The sequence below is a fragment of the Lissotriton vulgaris genome, chromosome 10 (genome assembly GCF_964263255.1).
Source record: "Lissotriton vulgaris chromosome 10, aLisVul1.2, whole genome shotgun sequence".
Taxonomy (NCBI): Eukaryota; Metazoa; Chordata; class Amphibia; order Caudata; family Salamandridae; genus Lissotriton; species Lissotriton vulgaris.
Genome location: NC_141698.1, coordinates 196,455,170 through 196,478,752, shown reverse-complemented (window position 1 = coordinate 196,478,752; position 23,583 = coordinate 196,455,170). Strand labels below are relative to the sequence as shown.

The following is a 23,583-nucleotide window of genomic DNA, read 5'->3' as shown; positions in this document are numbered from 1 at the left end:
GGAGCATAGATTCTTAACCATTTTCTAGACTGGTTTAGACTTGCATCCTTCCACAACTTCCCATCAGAGAACTTTTTTTCTTTTACTTTCAACGCTTTATGAGTATGTCTCAGTTTTCTTTCTTTTCTGCATGTGCTGTTTCACCCCTTACAGCTGCACTCTCCGCATCAACCTAAAACCCCAAGCTTGTCCTTTGCTTCCTTCGCCCTCTCAACTCATTTATGTATTTCAATCAATCAATCAATCATCGCATTTATATAGCGCACTACTTACCCAGAGGGTCTCAAGGCGCTGGGGGGGGGGGGGGGGGGGGGGGGGGATCTGCTACTGCTCGAACAACCAGGTCTTGAGTTGCTTCCTGAAGGCGAGGTGGTCCTGGGTCAGGCGGAGGTGGGTGGGGAGGGAGTTCCATGTCTTTGCGGCGAGGTAGGAGAAGGACCGCCCCCCTGTGGTGGCTCTACGGATGCGGGGGGCGGCGGCGAGGGCGAGGCTGGTCGATCGAAGCTGGCGTTTGGGAGCTTAGAAGTTGAGGCGGCTGTTGAGGTATCCTGGGCCTTGGCTGTGTTGGAGCTTTGTGTGCATGGGTGAGGAGACGGAAGGTGATTCTCTTGTTGACCGGGAGCCAGCGCAGATCTCTCAGGTGTCCGGAGATGTGGCTGCGACGGGGGGATGTCCAGGATGAGTCGTGCTGAGGCGTTCTGGATCCGCTGGAGTCTCTTCTGGAGTTTGGCGGTAGTTCCGGCGTAGAGGGTGTTGCCGTAGTCCAGACGGCTGGTGACGAGGGCCTGGGTGACCGTCTTCCTGGTCTCGGTGGGGATCCACCGGAAGATCTTACGTAGCATGCGCAGGATGTTGAAGCACGACGAGGAGACGGCGTTGACTTGTCTGGTCATGGAGAGGGAGGAGTCCAGGATGAAGCCCAGGTTGCGTGCGTGGTCTGTTGGTTTGGGTGCGCTGCCTAGGGCGGGGGGCCACCAGGAGTCGTCCCAGGCGGAGGGTGAGGATCCCAGGATGAGGACTTCCGTCTTGTCCGAGTTCAGTTTCAGGCGGCTGTTCTTCATCCATTCGGCTACCTCTTTCATCCCTTCGTGAAGGTTGGCTCTGGCGGTGGCGGGGTCGTTGGTAAGGGAGAGGATCAGCTGGGTGTCGTCGGCGTAGGAGATGATGTTGAGGTTGTGCTGGCGTGCAATGTCTGCGAGGGGGCTCATGTAGATGTTGAAGAGGGTTGGACTGAGCGAGGAGCCTTGAGGGACGCCGCAGATGACTTCTGTGGCTTCAGATCTGAACGGAGGGAGGCGGACTCTCTGTGTCCTTCCGGCGAGGAAGGAGATGATCCACTCCAGTGCCTTCTCCTGGACTCCGACGTTGCTGAGGCGTTGTACTAGGGTACGATGGCAGACAGTGTCGAAGGCCGCGGAGAGGTCGAGGAGGATGAGGGCCGCTGTTTCTCCGTTGTCGAGCAGCGCTCGGATGTCATCGGTGACTGCGATCAGGGCGGTCTCGGTGCTGTGGTTGGCCCGGAAGCCAGACTGCGAGGGGTCGAGGGATCCGTTCGTCTCGAGGAAGGTGGCCAGCTCCTTGTTGACGGTCTTCTCGATGACTTTTGCAGGAAACTGGAGCAGCGAGATGGGGCGGTAGTTTTTGAGGTCGGTGGGGTCAGCCGATGGCTTCTTGAGTAGAGCGCTGAGTTCGGCGTGCTTCCAGCTCTCCGGGAAGGTAGCAGTGTCGAAGGAGGTGTTGATGATGTCCCGCAGGTGGGGTGCGATGATAGCGTCGGCCTTGTTGAAGACGTGGTGAGGGCAGGGGTCGGTCGGAGATCCGGAGTGGATGGAGTTCATCGTGCGGACCGTGTCTTCGGTGCTGATCGGAGTCCAGGCGCGGAGGGTGGTGGTGGGGGGCGGTGGTTCGGTCGTGGTGATCATCGGTTGAGTGCTGAAGCTGTTGTGTATGTCCGCGATCTTGTTGTGGAAGTAGGAGGCGAGGGAGTTGCAGAGGTCTTGCAAAGGGGTGATGTCGTCGTTTCCGGCATTGGGGTTGGAGAGCTCTTTGACGATGTTGAAGAGTTCCTTGCTGTTGTGGGCGTTGTTATCCAGTCGTTCCTTGAATGCAGTTTTCTTGGTGGCACGGATGAGTTGGTGGTGTTTTCGGGTGGCGAGCTTGAGGGCAGTCATGGTGTCCGGTGTTGGGTCTCTGCGCCAGGTTCTCTCGAGGGCTCGGCAGTTCTTCTTGGAGCTCTTGAGTTCGTCGGTGAACCATGGGGCTTTCTTGCTACCGGGTCTGCTGGGCGGGGTCCTCAGGGGGGCGAGCTAGTCTGCGCAGTCGCTGATCCACTTCGTGAGGTTGGTGGCCGCCTGGCTAGGGTTCGTTGTGCTGGTGGGAGGGTTCATGCTCAGGGAGGACGCGAGCTGGTCGGCTGTGATCTTGTTCCAGTTCCTGCGTGCAGCCTGTTGCTGGTGGTGGTGGATCGTGGTCCTTGAGAAGCTGAAGTGGACGCAGCTGTGGTCCGTCCAGTGGAGTCCGGTGGCGTGGCTGAAGGCGATGTCCTTGCTGGATGAGAAGACTGGGTCGAGTGTGTGTCCGGCGTAGTGGGTGGGGTTGGTCACCAGTTGCTTGAGTCCCAGGTTGGCGAGGTTGTCCAGCAGGGTGGTGGTGTTGCGCTCGTTGTTGTTCTCCAGGTGGAAGTTGAGGTCCCCTAGGAGGATGTAGTCAGCGGAGCAGAGGGCGTGTGGGCTGATGAAGTCGGCGATGTCTTCGCTGAATTGTGTGCATTGTCCAGGGGGTCTGTAGATGAGGGTGCCTCTGAGGGTGGTCTTGGGGTTGATGTGGACTTGGAAGTGCAGGTGCTCGGCGGTTGCGAGGGTGTCATCGGTGTTGGTCGTGATGCGGATGGTGTTCCTGTGGACGATGGCGATGCCTCCTCCGGTGTGGTTGATGCGGTCCCTTCGGATGATCTTGTAGCCGTCTGGGATGGCTATGGCGATGTCAGGCGCTGAGGAGGCGTTCATCCATATTAGCCCGCTATTCCTGCCATTCTGTACTCTGATCCTACGCCACCATTACATCTGTCCTTTTTTCCTTTTTATTTTTTAGGACTAGCAGCTGCAATTTTTAACACCATCTTGTAACAGTAAATAAAAACAAAAAATAAAATGCCCACTGGTTGATGAAGCATGCACACCCTTAGAGATCCACACCCGGAGGCCACTGTGACATCATTATGTCTATATGAGCTTGCATGATCAAGCATGCATGTGTATTGACAGACAAAAAAAACAACTTTCAGACATGCAGCAAACCAGCATAGCTGCAGCACAACATGAATAAAGGACATTGACAAAGCCAGTAACGCTTGTATAAGCAAGAACTATTGGCTTTGCCAATGCTCATTTCATTAGATGACTAAACAGTCTTTTTCTCTGAGAAAGTGTCTATGGTAGGGAGCATGGGGGCTCAGTGAAAAACATCATTTGGTGGCTCTTACATGAATTCATTAAGAAAAACAACCTGGCACTCTGGGGCACTTTTTTCAACCTGCCTTGGATGTGTATCTTGAAGGTGTACAGCAACGTTTTTCAAAGCATATGTTTTAACAGATGGCACCACTATAGAGCAATGTAACATAGAACAATTCATTATCACTTATTTAGATTGCGAGACATTTAGTTGCCACCCTCTCCCAGAGAGAGAAAAATTGCAACAGGCACTCTATTCTCGGATGGAAAAGAATGGCATTCACATATTTAAACCAAGGATATTAAACATAAGGCGAAGAATGGAAATTATAATTAGTGACTTGCTTTAATTTACCACCTAAAATGTGGATTATTAGAGCACCGCAATAAGTGACAGTGCTGTTATTCCAGAGTCCCTGGCAATCCTTTTATTGACCTTAACATTATGAATGGCTGAGTTGGCCCTGTATAATTCAAAATGACCCAACGATCACGCATTGCTAAATTATATTCTTAAAGCACATGTTTTTTGTGCAGATTTGGGTGGTAAATAGGCAGCTGTGGAGTTCTGCAGGAGCACTGAAAACTAGATGTTTTGAATTCACTGTGGATAGATATGAAATGGAAATTGGAGTTTAAAAAGTGTCCAGAAGTGCAGCTGTTTGAGAAAAATGTGACGGAGACGCGTGGGTGTGTGCCCTGGGCAAGACAGCAGAGTGAGCTGAGCCCTTACTCCGGATATCTAGGTTATGCGTTCCAGTGTAGGTAAGGCCACATCAGCCTTTCATCTTATCGTGTCGATAATGGACTGTGCATTTAGCAACCCTGTTACTGCAGAATGAAATTGAAGTCAGTGCCAAGGACATACTTAAATCTATACCACGGGCGGGCAAGCATCAACAAAACGAAACAAGACCAATTAGCTTGATCAGTCAGCGTTGTTGGCACTTGCACACTTCATTTTTTTTCAGAACTGTTTGAAGTCTGATTTCACACAAAAATAAGTCTTGCCTGCCTCACGCTGCCAAAAAAAATCATAGTGAAGGGTGGAAAATAAAGATTGCAAACAGTTCATTGAATATCCTGTCTATGTATGCATACAGACAAACCAAGCAACAATGCGGCAGGGGAAAACAACAACCATAACGGAGCAAACAACTGCGCAGGAGGGGGCAAGAGCGATCTAAAGCGCTAAGGAGGGAGCAGCAGGCAGGGGGAAGCGGGAGTTGGAAGAGATAGCACCTCAATCACGTCGGGAGCAGTGGAGGGGCACCGATTGCCTTAGATTAATCTGTGCTTGGTCCCTGCTCCACATAAAGGATCAGAAAAGACGTTTGGCCAGTAGTGGCTAATTAAGGTGGCTGCAAGGAAGAGGGACGCTGCAGCAAACCAATGGTAAGCAAAGGGAGGGTCTCAAGCCCTTTATGTAAACAATAGAGTCTTGCAAACGAGACTCATGCGCTAGCGCTTGCTCCCGCAGGCTCAACCATAAGTAAGCAAATATTTTTGTAATTCTTAAGTGTGATGGGAACAAGGATTTTAATATGATCAAAACAAATCAAGACACATTACTTGATAATGCACAAATAAAATATTCACTGAAACATTTTGTGGGCAATATAGTTTTGTTAGTAAAACTGTATGTCTGTGCAAATTTCCATTTCAAAGGAAAATGTGCTGTCTGTACATGACAGTGCACTACTACACCTCACAGTAAAAGAACCATGATGTCCATTAAAGCCAGATGGATAAAAATTGGGTTGTGGTTCTAAAAAATATGAGAAGCATTACAATAGAGTGCAGTCAGAATACACATCTCTTTCAACTGATAATAGTGTACAGGACAACAGGAATCTCCTGCACTCAAGATTTGACTTACAGTGTGAGAAGGCAATTTAGAGAATAAGTCGTACATCATTAAAATGATTATATATGACTAGCCCTAATCAGTATCCTACAGCTCCTGCAGAGATCAGGGTAAAAAGACAGAGGAAACATTTAATCTCAGTGACATTCAGAGAAAATGTCTAATCTGTTTTGACAAGGTATGAACATGTAGTCTATCCCTCTGAAAAGCCCCGTAGCTTACACAGTTTAAGACACCATCACATTTCTGGTAGTAAGCTTGTGTAAGAAATTTCAAAGATGAATGACTTACACTTCTCGTATATGTATTTTTTTTCTTTCACCCAACATAAGACTGCCTATAAAAGCTCTCAGAGTAGGGGGAACATGCTTTAAGGAGAGGTTATCTACAGACTGCCTATGCATCTCCTGGAGAGCTCCATGAATCTTGATCAGACCGAGTAAGAAGATGTTTCCACATGTCACCAAGGCCCAAAGTAGTTCTTACGCAATTTGTCTTAGTGGACAACATTGTGTCAGTAAACATTTCTCAGCTGAGAGTAACTACCAAGTGTTGTTACTTTACTGCGCAGGAATTAAGGAGTGGCAGCAAAGTAGGAGTGATGGTGAATTCGGAAGTTCAAACCATTCATCTTTAGTAAAGTTCAATGCAGTCTAACTTTTAAGCTTGGATTTTTTTTCTATAACATTTAAAATACATTTTGGGATTTGTTTTTCTTTTTAGTGGGGATGTGAGCAAGATTGTCATGAGATGCAGTCTGTATCTGCGAGGCTTTCTGGGTCTACTCTGTGTGCGTCTGACTCCTCCCACACATTAGATTGGCTTTTGCGTGTGTCTTTCAATAATAAAAACACGCAAATGGCTAAAGGCGGGTGCATGTCCCACCGCTTTTGTCATGGTCACTCCAACGGCGTTTTGCCTGCGGGAGAGAGCAGTGGCATGCAGGGTGGCAGCAGCATTCCTTGTGGGTCAGGTTACTATCTACTGGTTAGCTTCAGGTGTGACCTATTCCACTGATGTGTGATTGTTGTGCATTAAAACAGTAGAGGTGTATGTACCTTTCATACCGGACTCCAGGTGAGTATTTGAAACACCTGAAGGCATTCCTTCGTTGTTTACAGGGTGTTTTGGATTGTGGCTGTTGCCCTGTCGCACAACGCATTATATCAAAACAGTCTGTAACAGAACCGCAGGGTAATGCACACGAAAAGACTGTCTGGGGTAATACTTGGCACTTGTTAAATACAGTGCTAGGTAACAGCAAAAGCAAATGATCATTTCAGCGAGTTCAAATTTGTTTTGTCCATAACATTGCCTATTTTTAGGGCCTAATTATTAGTACAATTAATTTATCATTGGGGACTCTGTTCGGCTCGGTATCACTGTTTACAGTTTTTTTAGGAGGGTAATCGCACTTCTGAGGTCACCCGCCCCTCCCTCACTACTATTGTGATCATAGAATGAGACAGGGAGCTTAAGCGAGCGTCAGCTGTCATCCTTTGAAAAAGGCACCCATAATGATGCAGATAGAAACAGAGACAAATGATTTTCAAGACGCTCCTTCTCCTCAACTTTCGCTGACGCTGTGCTATCTCCAGCTTTGACCTCGCTTCTTGTGATGGGTGATTACTACTGTACTTTCCCTTCCCCATCACCCCTCCAACTAAGTAATATGGAGTTTGGAGCAGCAGCCGAGACACTCATCTCTTCGCCCGCCTCCTTCTCTCTTCCCATTTTGATGTAGTCGGTCACCAAAGAGGACAGGAATGGGATCCGAAGAACTTGATTTTTTGGATTTTATTCTCTTTTTCCCCCTGGAGTAGTGCAGCTTCAGGATTCCTCTCTCGGAACCTCAACACTCAGAGATTTATATAAAGAACAAAGGAAGGCAATAATTGAAAACTAATTCTAAAGATTGAATGGAGCCGTCCATGCTACACGCAGTATGTGTTGCCAGATAGTCACTTTCTCTAAAGCAGAAGAGGAGCTCTAGTATTCTTCAGGCTAGAGAGGTGCTTCAAAGTGGTGGAGATAACGGCTGTCCTAGTTGGTGCATAAGCAATAGTGTGCTTGCATGGCTAACCACTTATAAGTTCCCAAAGGCGAGACCTATTGGCTATGCCAATGCTTGTTCGTCAATGGGTGAAGGCCTTAAATACATATTTTGTTTATTTGGCAGGAAAATTAGAAAATTGGAGCACTGATTTGTCCAGAGTTCAAGAATCATATTATTGGCTTACCTGTTCTTAAGGTTTTCACACATGAATTCTGCTAACAGTACCAACCAGGATGGCTGAAAAATATAACCTTACACGTATCCCACGCACACACTAGCCCGCCTGCACCAAATCCAGAGCAGAGATTCAAGTTATAAGCAATATTGCTTTACAACGAAAAGAAAAGAGTTCTGAAGTGGACCCACTAGAAAGAACCAGAAGCCAGTCAGAGAGAAGCACGTGTTTCTCACAATTGAGTCAATGGTGTGCAACTTGATTCTTCGCTGTTCTGTCCCCCTTTTAAGATTTTAAGCACACTCTTCTCAACAACCAAGCATTCTCTGCAACTTTTGCCCAGTTATTCCAGAAACAGCAGGCGCGCCACAGTTTGTCCGATGAATACTGTCACCTCCTCTGCAGGGTCTGAATCTGCTCGTAGTAAAGCCTGCTGCCTAAATGGGTACCTATACAAGTTCAGTTGCAGTATTTCCCCCACTAATACCTCTTGGGGGCAGTTCCCACAGGAACAAATCAGTGACATTCTGCTCAAAATGTTCCCCGCCCAGTTACTGGATCTGCAAAGCAGTAATGAAGTTTAACTTTTTTACATGCATGTTCTTTACTCTGTCCTTAGCACTGTGTTGGTGGTAGGCCCTTCACTTAAAGATGGAGACTTAGTGACATTTCCAATCCCTGTTCCAGAATGCCATGGAACTGTTGTACTTAGAACTGCACCGTAATGAGCTGACCAGGCTTGCAAAGAGGTCTGCTTTCCCATGGCAGCAGTTCCAAGTTCAACTCGTCCATCATAGGAACACCAAAATGAAGGTGAGATGAGTCTTGTGTACCAGCATGGTCCTCCAGAGTATTCTTGTTTGAGCAGTGAGCCAAACACCACCCCAGCACACCTGAATGTACAACTTCCAGGTACTGGCACAAATTGCCCATTTGGTCAGTGTTCTAGAGATACTGCTGACATGGGCTTAAAGTACACTGTGTCTGCGTTGCATAAGACAACTAATGGGACTAGTTACCGCCATAGCAATACTCTGACTGCCCACAGCTAGCATGTGAAAACAGCCCAGCAAGCAATTCTGTTATAACTTCTCACATCTGGAATGAAGAACAGACTTTCTTCATTGTGGCTGACACCACTAGGGAACCCTACATTGTCCACATTTTCCCAAGATCTGCAAGGCCAGCACCTCAAAAGGGCACCTGTGTGCAGCCTTCAAGGGAGTCTGCATTCTGGTAAAACCATTGCAGTGTCACTGCAAAACAAAAACCTGGGTGCTGCAGGCACAAGGATCCTAGAAAGCTATTCTTGTAATTCATTTACACTGCAGCTTTTTATTATCAACGTAGTATAAATCAAACACTGGGGAGGAGGAATTTAATGTGTCCATTCATTTTCCTCATTCAAATACTACAAAAATCAATAAAGGGGGGGGGGGGGGATGGACAACTTGTAACTGCGTTATCACGGTTTCACATTTAGAACCCTCATATACGCATTAGTTGGAACGGTGACAATATATCTTGATTCTCCGCCATTAAAATATGCGTTACTGCATTATTGTTATGTTATTGTTGTTATCCGGATTTATAGAGCGCACAGATGCCCCAGCAAAGGGTTCAGTTGTGTTGTATGCAAGTCTCAAGCCTGAGGCAACCACTTGAGAGCGCAGCAGTGTACAGTGATTGATGGTGAGTCTCACTTACGCTTGAAGTAGTCAAAATAAAATTAAAAAACGTTCTCGCATCCATAAAAAGGAATTTTAATTAGGGTGAGGATGGGAGAGGTTATTAAAAATTTATGTTGGGAATATAGTAGGAGCGTGTAACTGGATCCACTATACCCTGCATTTGTTTAGGTCGACATGTTTCTGCCCCACTGTGCCCAGCCGGGTCTATGGGGCATTCATCAGGACAAGAAAAGTTGTACTTACACGATTTGTGCAGCTACATAAAGTGGACTATCTTGTTGCCACTATATTTCCAAATGAGGTTATGTTGTACCTCTTTAGCTTTAAAATCCTACTTCATCGGGGATTAACCGGAAATTATTCCAGAGCCGCTATTGGCGTTGTGCCTCCTTGTGCTGGCTCTGCCCCCACAACTGAACCCAATGATAATGCAGTAACGCATATTTTAATGGCGGAGAATCAAGATATACCGTCACCGTTCCAACTAATGCGTATACGAGGGTTCTAAATGTGAAACCGTGATAACGCAGTTACAAGTTGTCCATTCCCCCCCCCTTTATTGATTTTTGTATTATCAAAGTAGCTCATTTAGCACTTACCAAACTCTGACACAGCTCACTCTCACCATGGGCCTTCATCATTTTGAAAGCCCTTGCAATCTGTTTTAAAGCAAAGACCATCTCCCCCACAGGTCCTCCGAATGCACAGCATGTCCACAGGAAGTAGATGGACATCATGTCCTTAACCTCAGTTGAGCAGTAACTTTTGCATATTTTACACACAGTGAAGAACTGAAACTATGGTTGAAGCATAAAGTGTGATTACTATTGGTCTACTCACTAACGTCTTTGGACATTTATCTGCAAATTACTGTCTGTCTAAACAATCACATACCCTAAAGGTAAAGGGAGGAATGATTGAAAATAGGCTAAAAATTGAGCCTCTACCTGTAACACCATTGTAGGATTTGCAGAGGACAATTTGTCTACAATTTTGCTGTAGCAGTCTTGCATCATTGCTTGGTCTTCATTTAAGCCACTGTTCAAATCATCCATGCTGCTTTCTTGAGAAGCTGGAGGACTTCCCACATCACAATCATCACCTTCCAACATCTCTTCTCCTTGAATACTTCCAAGCAAGGTGGGTATTGCTGAGGAGAGTTTGTTTCCTAGATAAAAGATGAGAAAGAACCATTGAAGATTTCAAAATTTCAGAAAAAGACAAGTTGAGAGCTACTCTGAGTAAATTACATTTCACAAATAATAAAAGGAAACAGGGACACACACAACTAGGGATATTTATAAAGTTGATGCAAGTTTAATTCTCAGCAAAAAAATATTCTACCCTACTGGACATGATTAATTATATTGGAAATCTTTCCTGTGTGCGACATATGCCAACGTATCTCTCAGTTAAATGACTTGATTAAAGGACTTTTGTACCCAGTCATGTAATCTACCTCTTACCTATAACCTCTTGTAAATGAATTTAAACCATGAGAGAAACAAAGTCTTCGTATATATTGTTATTCAGGTTTACCTTGCACCTTTTTTCTGCTATCTCACTTGTCACTTCCGCCGCTCACCTTACTTTTTCATGGTCACCCATGTGCACAAGTACTTACAGGTTACATGTACATCAATTGGTATATAGGGCCATCATTGATTTTGTTCACCTTATTTCGAATATAGACTAAACTCTGTGCATTTGTTACAATAACCATTATTGAGTGCCTGTCTCGTCATTCTTGCAACTATTGTGCATGCTTTCTGCATTTGTTTTTTATCATTACCTGTTGAGACGTTGTCATTTGGTATACACTACTTCTGATGCCGTCCCACACTATCACTCCCTTGGCCAGGAGAGCCTACACCTCTTGACGGGGCAAGGAGAGATGGTCCTCAGTCAGCCAGTCGTACGTGGGTGGAATGGGCTGTGTGGGTATCAGAAAGGGGAGGGAGTACCCCCTTTGGACAATCTAGTACACAATGGTCTGATGTTACTGACCTCCAGTAGGGGAGGTGATGGGATATCCTGCCACCGGGTGCCCATGGTCTGAGAGCGGATTAAAAGGACTTGGAGGCAGTGGCTGTCGAGATGGTGGTGGACTGCCTGAACGCCAGTCCACCTGTACCATGTGGTCACTGAGAACCATGCACTCTGCCACAAAAAAGCTAGGAAGCCTGTAAGCTGAGGGCATGGGTGTAGTTGGAGACCACTTCCGTAGTCATTGAAGGAGGACGAGGAGCGATAGACAACCCCAAGGACCTGGCTGTAGTCCTGCTGTCCTTGAGGCACGCGAGCACTGAATCTGCTTCCTCTCCAAATAGGCTAGAGCCATAAAAGAGCATGTCCATGAGGGAAGCCTGAACATCCCTTGAAAAACACGATATTTTCAGGCAGGCATTGTGCCGCGATGCGACAGACTACAAAGCCGCTCTGCCTAGTGAATGAGTTGTGTCAAGTTCACATCTGACAGAGAATTTGCTGCATCTCTCCTGTTAGCAACCGCCTGTGTATTGCCTGGGCCTCCTCAGAGTCCATAGGCAGCACTTGGGCAACCGAATCCCAAAAAGTATGGTAATAATGGTCCAATATGCAGGCTGGTTGAAGAAAACATTCTCTTACTGAAGGTGTCCAGCCTCTTGGATTCCCTATCCACCTCTTGAGTTCCCTACCACTCCATCTATCAGGTGGAGTGGTAGGGAATTCGCCAGGGTGAATGCGGCATGCAGGAGGCTTGGACCATCAAGCTCTCCGGGGTGAGGTGCTGGGAAAGGAAGCTGGGATCCTCCAAAGCATGGCGTTGGTGCGAGGGCAATCGTCCTATTCACAGGATCCCATAAGTAGGACGTCCATAAGGGTTCAATAAATGGGAGCAAATGTTCTGAGGGGTGAAACACCCGGCTGAAGCACCTCCATCAAAACATTAGTTTGGACTGCTAATAAAGGCAGGTTAAGGTCCAGGATCTACGCAGCCCTGCGCACCACCATAGCAAAAAAGGGGAAACAGCCTTAATCACAAATCTTTTACAACGACGGTACTAAACAACGAATTTTAACAACGACCTTTCCTGAACAACGACTTGATGAAATCACGGCTTACATGAATAACGACTACATGAACAGCGAAATAGGTCGTTGTAAAAATTTGTTGTTTATTACCGTCTATATAAAAGATTGGTGATTAAGGCGGTTTCCCCTCCACGGAAGGATCTCAATTCTCAATCCATCACCATCCGCAATGCTTGCCGACACGTTTGCCAGCCTCTCTTCCTTTTAGTTTACTGCTCTGTCAGGATGTCTGTACACCCTCCACAATACGCAATATAAAAAAAGATGATTTGTCGTGTGGTTACATTGTTAGCTGGGTAGAAAACTTAAACTGTGATGATGGAATGCTATTTTCAAGTCTCGGGTGCTCGGGAACACTCAATTTGCTTGCTTTAATCTTAGGGCAGGGAAAGCACACAAGGTGGCGCCTCTTGGACAGGAGAACAGCATCAAAGTTACATGCTATTTTATGGTTTGGAGCAAGGCAGAAGTAGTTTGCAGCATGAACAAGCGAACAGCTTCAGAGTTTTAATCAATGTGTCTTGGTTTTGACAGGTTGATTCACGAACGGAGACAAGCTCACTTTATCAGCAAGAAAGGGGAGGTAGTAAAGAAGAAGTTACTTACCTTCGGTAACGCTTTTTCTGGTAGATACAGTATCTGCCTGTGGATTCCTCACCTTGTGAATATCCCCCTTGCGTCAGCAAAGTTCGGAAAATTCTTCGTAGCACGCCGGCGTGGACGACGTCATAGGAGCACGGCATCACGCGTGACTCCGTCTGACGTCTCCGACTCCTTATTAGGCCTACGTCGGCGTGATGACATCAGTTCCGCCCTTTTTTCCGTGCCTTTGAGGCACCCGTACAGACCAATGACAGATATACAAATATACAGTGCACAAAGTACATACAAATCAAAACAGCACACATAGTGAGCAGCAAAGGCATAATTATCCCATTATATACACAAATATAAATATAAAACTACATATACTCCGGTATAGCAGTGGACAACGGGGAGGAGGGTGGGTCAGTGAGGAATCCACAGGCAGATACTGTATCTACCAGAAGCACAAGTTACTACTTGTGTAACGATATATCTGTAAGAGACATTAGTTAGTGATAGATTCCTTACATTAGAATATCCCCAGGAGTCAAACTGGATCCGGAAATGTTTGCGTAGCAGTACCCTTGCGCGTCGGTAGGCGTCGTCTGCGGCTCCGCGTCCGTCGTCGCCGCCATGATGAAGTCGTCGGAGTATTTAGGCGCCGCCTCCGCGTGCTGACGTCAGTTCTTAGACACAGCTTTTCCGCGCCAGAAACGTAGAGCTATGCCAAAAACCAACACTGGTGCCTTGAAACTAGGGCCCTGAAAGGGGGATGACCTTAAACCTAGATATCGGTTCGCAGAACGGGGAAGATGGGTGGGTCGGTAAGAAATCTATCACTAACTAATGTCTCTTACAGATATATCGTTAAGCAAGTAGTAACTTGTACATCTGAAAGACACGTTAGTGATAGATTTCTTACCTTAGAATAGATACTCCAGCAATACCAACCCCGGTGGTGGGTCTGGGAACCAATAATCACACCAGAAAATCCTGGAAGACGGAACGGCCAAAGAAGCCATCTCACCGGACTTGGCTGTCCAGGCAATAATGTCTTGCAAACGTGTGCAGCGAGGCCCATGTAGCTGCCTGGCAAATGTCCAGCAAGGGCACTCCTCGGCCCAAGGCAGTGGTAGTAGCAGTGGCTCGAGTGGAATGACCCCTCAACCCAACAGGGGGTTCCTTCTTAGCCAAGGCGTAACACGCCTGGATACACAATATGATCCACCGCGAGATGGTCCGCTTGTGTACCGCTTTTCCCTTCTTAGCGCTCACGTAACCAACAAAGAGTTGGTCATAAACCCGGAACTGGCGTGTGCGATCCAGATAGAAAGAGAGCGCACGTTTTGGGTCCAGACGGTGGAGCCTCTCTTCCTCTCTTGAGGGATGCGGAGGCGGAAAGAAGGTGGGCAAGGTGATGGATTGCCCGATGTGGAAGGCTGTGACTACCTTGGGCAGGAAAGAGGGCCTTGTCCGCAACACAACCTTATCCAGATGGACCGAAAGGAGAGGAGCTTTACAGGATAGAGCCTGGAGCTCAATCACTCTCCTGGCAGAGGTGATGGCTACCAGGAAGGCAGTCTTCAATGTAAGAAGGCGGAGAGGACAATTGTGAAGTGGCTCGAAGGGAGCGCACATCAGAAAAGTAAGAACCAAGTTCAAGTCCCACTGAGGCATCACAAAGGGAACAGGAGGGAACGTATGTGTGATGCCTTTCAAGAATCGATTAACAATAGGGGACTTGAACAAAGACGGTTGATCAGGCAGCCTCAAAAAGGCTGAAAGAGCAGAAAATTAGCCCTTGATAGTGCCCAGAGCAGAGCCCTGCTGGGCAAGAGAAAGAAGGAAGAGAAGAACCTCAGAAAGAGGGGCAGAGAGAGGATCCACAGCCTTTGCTGCGCACCATGCCACAAATCTGTTCCACCTGCAGGCGTATACCGACTTTGTGGAGGGACGCCTGGCTGCCAGAATGATGTTACAGACTTCAGGAGGCAAGTCAAATGGCCTCAACTGTCGCCGCTCAATCTCCAAGCATGGAGGTGGAGACTGGACAGGTTCGGGTGGAGGACCGTCTCCTGCTGCTGCGACAGAAGGTCCTCCTGAAGAGGCAGACGAACCGGGGGATCGACTGACATACTGAGTAGCTCGGGATACCAGTACCTTCATGCCCAGTCCGGCACCACAAGGATGACTTGTGCCCGGTCGCGCTTGATCTTCTTCAGCACTCTGGGCAGAAGTGGTATAGGCGGAAAGGCATACAACAGACCGCAACTCCACTCGAGATGAAAAGCGTCTCCGAGCGAGTGCCGCCTTGGAAATTCCAAAGCGCAGAACTGATGACATTGCGCGTTCTCTTCGGTGGCGAATAGATCTAACCAAGGCTCTCCCCACTGCAGAAAGAGACCTTGCGCCACTTACGAGTTCAGATGCCATTCGTGATCCATCATGCACCGGCGGCTGAGTTCGTCCGCCCTGGCGTTCAGAGAACCTGCCAGGTGTTGAACCACCAGGGTCACGCCCTGATGTTCCAGCCATTGCCAGAGGCGCAGAGCCTCATGGCAGAGGGTCCACGACCCCACCCAGCCCTGTTTGTTGCAGTACCACATGGCGGTGGTGTTGTCCGTGAACACCTGCACTACACTCCCCCGGACAGAGCGGAGGAATGCCTTCAGTGCTAGACGAATCGCCCGTAGCTCCAAAAGGTTGATATGGAGCCGGGACTCCGCCGGAGACCAGAGGCCTCTGATCTCCGCCTCTCCCATGTGGCCTCCCCAGCCCTGGAGGGACGCGTCCGTCACAACTACGTGCTCCGGTTGGGGAAGGGAGAGGGATCTGCCGCTTACCCAATCGCGGTCCGTGAGCCACCACTGCAGCGGTCTCGCAGTGCCCTCTGAGATCAGGACATGGTCGGACAGGTTGCCCTGATGCTGGGCCCACTGAAACTTCAGGTCCCACTGCAGAGCCCGCATCCGCCAACGGGCCTGATGCACCAGAAGGATGCAGGAAGCCATCAGCCCCAGAAGCCGCAGTGTCAACCTGACCGAAACTCGGGATAAAGGTTGAAAGATTGGAATCAGAGCCTGTATATCCCGAACCCGCTGTTCGGGTGGGTAAACCCGAAACTGCGCCAAGTCGAGAACCGCTCCGATGAAAAGGAGCTTCTGAGAGGGGCACAGGTGTGACTTCGGCACATTGATGGAGAACCCCAGCTGGTGCAAGAGGTCTGCCGTTGTCTGGAGGTGGCTGACGACTGTCTGGGGTGAACCCGCCTTCAACAACCAGTCGTCGAGGTAGGGGAAGACTGAAACCCCTAACCTGCGCAGATGAGCTGCGACCACCGCCATCACCTTGGTGAACACCCGTGGGGTGCTGGTAGGGGAGCACGGTAAACTGAAAGTGCTTGTGTCCCACCATGAACCGCAGATAGCGCCGGTGGACCGGCAGGACGGGGATGTGGAAATAAGCGTCCTGCAAGTCCAACGCTACCATCCAGTCTCCTGGGTCTAGGGCAGCTAAGACCTGAGCCAGAGTCAGCATTTTGAACTTCTCCTTCCGGAGGAAGCCGTTGACGTTCCGTAGATCCAAGATATGGCGTAGGCCCCCTTTGCCCTTCTTGGGTATCAGAAAGTAGTGGGAGTAGCAACCACATACTACTTCTCGCCCAGGAACGCGCTCGATGGCCCCCTTGGCCAAGAGGGCCGAAACTTCCTCCTGCAGAAGCCGCAAATGATCCCCCGATACGTGGTGGTGTTGCGGTGGCATGGCTTGAGGGGTCGTCTCGAAGGGGAGGGAGTAGCCCCTTCGGACGATCTGCAGCACCCACCTGTCCGAAGTGACAGTGCGCCAGTGAGTGTTGATGGCGAACCCTAGCCCCCCCACTGGCGTCACATGGGCCTGAAAACTCGGAAGGTTTTGAGGCGGGTGCTGCGGAGGGTGGTGTGGACTGGCCTCGCCGTTGTCCTAGACTGCCGCCACGGCGGTTTCCACGACCGCCATCGCGCTGTTGAACATTCTGCGGCGCGTGGCTGGCAGCACGTGTGGGGGCGCCCCTTCCTAGGCCACGAAAGAAGCGAAAGGCACCCGATTGCTGGCGTGTGGCCGAGAGGCCCAAGGACTTGGCCGTAGCCATGGAGTCCTTAAAATGCTCAACCGCATGGTCTGCCTTGTCGCCAAAGAGGCGACGGCCATCAAACGGCATGTCCAGAAGTGTGGCCTGGACATCGGCCGAAAAGTTGGCGCACCTCAACCAGGGGTGGCGTCAAGCCGCCACCGTCGTTGCCATCGCCCTGCCCAGTGAGTCCGTGGTATCCAGCCCACACCGGATGGAATACCGCTCTGCATCTCGGCCCTACACAAGGGTTTGGGCGAGTTTAGCCCGGACCTCCTCCGGACACTGTGGCAGCACGTCCGCAACCGCGTCCCACAGGGAGACAGGCGGCATTGACAGACCGCAGCCCTAAGCTTAGGGAAAAGAACACCTTCTTCCCGAACCGCTCATATCTCTTGGATTCCCGATCGGGCGTAGCCGACGGGAATGCTGTCTGGGAAGGGGAGGCCTGGATAACCAGGCTCTCGGGGGTGGGATGGGTGGACAAAAAGCAAGGGTCGCCCGGGGCCGGGTGGTAGCTTCTGGCCACATTCCTATCCACAGGCGGACCTGTGGCAGGCTTGGACCAAGTGCCCACAAGAACGTCACATAAGGCCTCATTGAACGGCAGCAGAGGCTCGCTGGAGCTTGTCTGCGGTTTGAGGACCTCAGTGAGGAGGTTAGTCCTCACGGCCGCGACGGGGAGCTCAAGGTTTAAGGCCTTGGCCGCCTCATCAATACTACACTATATGTAGACCCCTCCTCCGAAGCCAGGGTCAAAGGGGAGACAAATCCAGTGTCTGGCGAAGAGATCAATACCACTGGCCTCCCCAAGCTCATATGTCCAGTCCTGTTGAGACTTGCACTCCAGTGCCAGAGGGTCCTCAGACCCCTCCCAATCTTCCTCATCACCCGTTTCCTGTAAAGCAGGATTAACAGACGGGGCCTCCTCATGGAAATAAAAATCTTCAAAGGGCGTCGGAAGCGGCGCCCATCGGCGCCAGAGTTGGACCGGAGGGAACATTGGGGACGGTGTTCACAGTGGGCGCCGGGGGAGACACCCGTGGGGTCGGCGCCGGTGAGGTCGACCGGCGACGACCCGGATCCGGAAGCGGATCCAGTGAGGTCCTGTAGTGCCAGAACCTAAGTCGCCGGCGGCGTTGGGGCCGAAGCACCCGACGGCGTCGAAGCGCCTGACCCGCTAGGGCCTCCAGACGGGACCGTTGGGCCTGGAGGCGCCATGGAACCCGGCTGAGGAGGGAGGGTCCTCATGGCCATGAGGTACCGCTCGATCTCCGGCGTCGCGCCGTGCCCAGGGACCCGAAGGTGTGGGGCAGGCGGCGACGCTTGAGACTCCCTCGGAGCCACATGGGCGGTGTCACCCGAACCCCCGGCTGCGTCGTGCGAGCGTCGGGGTGGGTCGGAGGATCGATGACATCGCTCCGACCTCTCATGCCTCTTACCTGAGGACTTAGAGCATAGGTCTTCAATCTATGGGGCGCGACCCCCAGGGGGGTCGTGGGGTCATTGGAAGGGGGTCGCGCATTCACCTGCCTCACTGCTGCCTCGAATCCAAAACGTTTACGTTTCGTTTTGGATTCGAACGAATTACATCTCTGGAGCCTATCTGATTGCAGGACAGGAAAAAATAAGCCAATCAAAATGTGGATACGTCACCAATACCTGTCCTCCAATCAGAGAGACTGCAGCATACACATCAGGAAATGCCCGCGAACTTTGTACATAAAGATGGACCAGAACCCTCGCAATGCAGGCTTTATTTCCACTGAGTTCTGCGCCGTCACTGCTGCCTTTCACTGGATCCAGTTGTCTTTCTTGACCCTGGCAGCTTTCACCTCGTGTTCTTTTTTTAAAACTCCTCTTCGTGGCTCATTGCTGCCTCCGGGCTGGTTTCCAAGGTAACCCGAAGCTTCCAGGAATAATTAAGTAATCCCCCTCCTCATCCCCGATGCCCTGGCTTTTCAGCTGCAGATGACATGCACTGAATCTATCTTGCACGCAAAAACACACACACAGATTCTGATCTGTTTCCTTGATTGAGCCATGTGGGTAGGGGGTGGGGGACAGGAAAAAGTCTCCGGTTCATTTTCATGACTATGGAATGGTGTTAATTTTCGGTGTACTTTCTGTTTTTGTAACAGCAGCTTCATATTCATTTGTTTGACGTTGAAATGTTTATTTTTCGTGTTCTTTCTGTTTTTATTCTTGTAGCAGCAGATTAATATGATGCCTTTGTCCAACTAGAGTTGCCACACTTTCCAAGAAAAAGCGATGATTATTTGTTTATGAGTAAAGCATCCATGATTGCACCTTTCTTGATTTGGTGGTTTTGGTAGTACCAAAAACGTTATCACGTGGAGGAATCATTTAAAAACTGTCTGGGAGAGTTCATCTGAGGACAACTTTTTTTTTTTTGTTGTCAAAAAGTTCTAAATAGTAAATATTCACAATATATAAGACTGGTGGCCTCAATAGCGTCTCATGTCTTTTTATTACATGTAGTAGTATTTTTTAAATAGGTAAATTAACGTTTATTAAATTCACTAGGAGGTGCAATGAAATATTAGTGCAGATGTTGCAGAGAAAAGAGAGAATGTTAAAGGCACGGGAAAAGGAAGCAGTCCTTGAAATTAACTCTGCAATTTGGAATGAAGCTTGTAATCACACTCTTAAAATGGTACGTGATGCAAATTGCAGAAACCTGCAGCCAATGACTGATCTATAATATCCTTGTATATCTTCATAAATGTAAACAAGAGATCACAAATTCATGTCCCTGATGTCAAGGCTATGTAGACTGGATCCACATTCTATGTACTTTCCCAGTTCTCATCTATTAGCAGCAGGTTCTTATATATACTGGGCCAACTGTCTAGGTTTCGATCTAACACCGGAGGCAGTCTCAATATTCATAGGGTGTTCCACCCACTTATAAATTCCACCTAAAGGAGGGCATTGGTTGTGTTTATAACTTCGCTAATCACTAGATTGGTGAGTATGGGCTCATGGAAACCTTAATGGCCTTCTGAATTTCAGCTCTGGTTAGAAACAGATAATTATGTCCTGCAAAGAAATGTATTTTAAAGATATTGGTGCAATACACATTAGAAAAATGACGACATTTGTAATTACAAAATTACGTTTTATTCATGTGTTTTGCAAAGAAACAAGATTCAAAAACATGGAGTATTTTAAATTGTGTAGTTCAAATGTATTAAGAAAGCTTCTATAAATGACAAGCAATGGAAGTACTATTTGCAGTAATACAGCAAAACATAAAAATATGTCAAAACATTTTGTCAACCATGTAGATACAACTGCAGTTTCAATGCATACGTATCTTCTCATGAGTAAAATCATAGCATTAGTCGGCAAACGTGGCAAAGCACTAACTCTAGAAATATCCATGTAGTTCATTCTTAACTTGTTCATACCTCTTTTACTATTCTGACCTCCCCAAAACAAGCCTTTCTAAACCCTTCCCTCTCCGTCTCCCTTTTACTTATCCCAAGCCTCCTACTACTGCTATGAGTTCCAAAACATCCCTCCACTACCCTTCTCAATCCAAATAACATAATACCATATCCACCACTCAAATTACTTTCCTTTTTCGCTATACTAATTCACCACTAATCCGTTAAGGGTTCTGGTGAAGCGTGCTACTCCCTGAAAAAGTGCTTCAACACTTCGTCTGTGGTAATAAGCACTATATAAATGCAATTACAATACAATACAACATCTTTGACACACTGCAGCAGTGAATGCTTTGTGGATCATCAGTTCATATAGAACACATCCGCCATTTTGTTTGCAATTAGATTTTGTGTCTAAAACTAAGTACATGTGACTGTTGTCATTGTGGTTTTGAATACCGATGTGTGCCAAAACTGTTCTCTCGTGGCATCATTTTCCATGACTGGCCTATAAGTTTGTCAGCAATAAATAGTCATAAATCACCCTGGTACCAGGGAAGGGAGAAGGAGGAGACAATGGCATGCGGTAAACAGCTGTCTGTCTCATGTCAAGGCCATGCTCTGACAGATTCTCTGTGTGTGCTAATTTGGAGGTGATTCAGCTCCTCGCCGACTGCCTGTGTGATCTTGAATGATCTAGTTTACCTGTCTGTTAGATTACTGGACTCTGGGTACAATGAACTTCACCCACAAAAAAGAAACAACTGTTGTCTTTTGGCTTCCGTCTCTAGACAAGTGTGTTTTGCTACCTTTCACAACCTCTCTTCTGACCCTCACCCTGTGAAGGACCACAGTCGCCCACAAACCTTTGATTTCCTAAACACTGTTTAATACTATTTCTCCACTGAAATGATTTGCCGTGGCAATTGGGGGCGCTTTTGGTTGTCGATGATGATGAGTACCAAGTTCTACAACTTTTTGTCGGAGGGGGTCCTTGCGCCTAACATTTTTTGACAGGGGGGTCCCGGCATCAAAAAGTTTGAAGACCTCTGACTTAGAGCCTGACGACCGATGTCCACTCCCGGAGCTGCTATGACTCCGACCCCGCGACCGGTCCCTCGACCTCCCGTGGGACCAGGACTTGGAAAGGCGCGGGGCCGACTGCCGGAGTTCGAGTCGCTTGCGGGACCGCTCCCGCCTAGCTTTAGACGTCAGGGTCCGGCAGTCGGAGCAGGTGCGGTCGTCGTGGTCGAGGCCTAAACACTTCAGGCATCGGCGATGGGGGTCCGTAACCGACATCAGTCGGTCGCACTTCGAACAGGGTTTGAACCCGGGCATCCCTACCGGCACCGATAGAGTCAAAGACTCGAAGAAAGAAATAATCAAAAGTTTAGTCAAAAAATGACTAGGGGTAGAGCTTCTCCAGATCTGCGCTAGCTGGCGCGGAAAAAAGAACTGACGTCAGCGCGCATGGGCGCCGTCTATGTACTCCGCCAACGTCATTCCGGTGCTAACGACGCTGGACGCGGAGCCGCGGACGACACCTACCGACGCACAGGGGTATTGCTACGCAAAAATTTCCGGATCCAGTCCGACGCCTGGGGATATTCTAAGGTAAGGAATCTATCACTAACGTGTCTCTTTCAGATGCAGGCCTTAACAATCCTGGAGGCAGAGTGCTTGGAATTATGTGAGATGGTGCTCTAGCATGAGCTGAGCCTGTCTGCAGCTTTCGGAACCAAGCCCTTTAGCTGTTTCCATGATAACGCTATACCATATACTCTTAAGTGCACTATAATCCTCGCGGTTATTGCTAACTTTGGCATAGCATTATCAAAACATGTCGAGTAAGGTGTCATACGAATTGGAATACTACCCCCCTCGCCGATTCTGGCGACGGGGGTAGCATTCCACCCTTCTAGAGGGACACGACATGTACCTAACTGTGAACCCCGGTTAAAGTTAATCTCGAGCCTCAGCATCACAAAATGGATGCTGCCACCAGACACAAGTCTGACCTCCTGCTGCTGGGAGTCCTTCCAGCGAGGGAGGCTTGGACAAAAGGTTTCCTTCCTTGGGAGGTGCTAGCACCACCCCAGACAGGACTTTGTGTATTAGGTAGGACAGGCCTGAAAGGAATGAGACATGCCTGTTGCACACAAGGTGCCTCTGTGCAAACAGCGGTTCAAACCAGTTGCTGGGGCACTCCAGCCCCAGCTCTGGCGCGAAACCGGACAAAGGATAGGGGGTGTAACCACCCCCCTTCCTGGTCCCACCCATAGGAGGAACCTAGTCATAGTACAGCCCCCTTTAGCAGAATAAAGGTAGGAGCTGGTCCCATTCCAAACTAGATTATCCTGAATTGATTTTACAAGAAGAAATTCTGGACTTCGACGTTCTGCTCCACAGAAGACTGAAGAAATCTCCCTTGTGGGCAAGGAGTGTCCACCCTGCACCAGCAGGCACCATCAAGCGTCCAGCAGCTTCACTTTGTCATCTTCCCTTGAGGATCCAGACTTCAGAGCCCGACGAGACCCGGATTCCCAGACCTCTCCGACATCTACCTACATCTGCAGCACAGCTGAGATCCGTGGGTACGACGAGACACGTGGGACCGGCCATCTTGGAGAAACTGCACTTCGCTTCCAGCACGACTTCTGAGGTAACCTCGACTAAGTGCTTTGGGGATAGAGAAGCCCCAGCCCCGAGCAGCTCCTGCACCGAAGACCAGCCCTCCAGCATCCACGAGATCTGCGTGGGGCCCTTCTGCCTGTTTGCTGCTCGACGCGTTGTCTAGTCACTTGCCGGCTGGATAGTGGCCTCCTAGACGACGATCCACGACAAAACCACCGCTGGTCTGGTTGCTCCAGACTGGCCCCTGCTTCCCTGCAAAGGAGAAGCATCCCGGACCCTCCTGGTCCGCACCAGACGCCAATTCCACTCACCGCGTGGGTTGCCTTTGCCAAGGCCTGTTGACACCGAATCCGGATCCAACACCGTCGAAGACACCACCTGGTCCACTCTTCACCTGATCGCGATGACAGCCTCTGGTTCCTTCCTGGTACAACTCCAGTCACTGGCTAGTGACTTTGAACATTGTCCCCTCTGCTTTCAGGTCTTCAGCTTCACTGACCCACCCTTGGATCACACCAGACATCTTC

The 23,583-nt window shown here is 48.9% G+C and overlaps 1 protein-coding gene across 1 annotated transcript in view; it reads right to left on the bottom strand.

Moving 5' to 3' along the window:
* SMG1 (SMG1 nonsense mediated mRNA decay associated PI3K related kinase) overlaps window positions 1-23,583 on the bottom strand; it is a 1,828,328-nt gene that overhangs the window by 737,098 nt on the left and 1,067,647 nt on the right. The window contains exon 37 of the mRNA XM_086940872.1: window positions 10,189-10,409. Within this exon, the coding sequence (XP_086796998.1) occupies window positions 10,189-10,409 (221 nt within the window). The remainder of the gene's footprint in view (window positions 1-10,188; window positions 10,410-23,583) is intronic.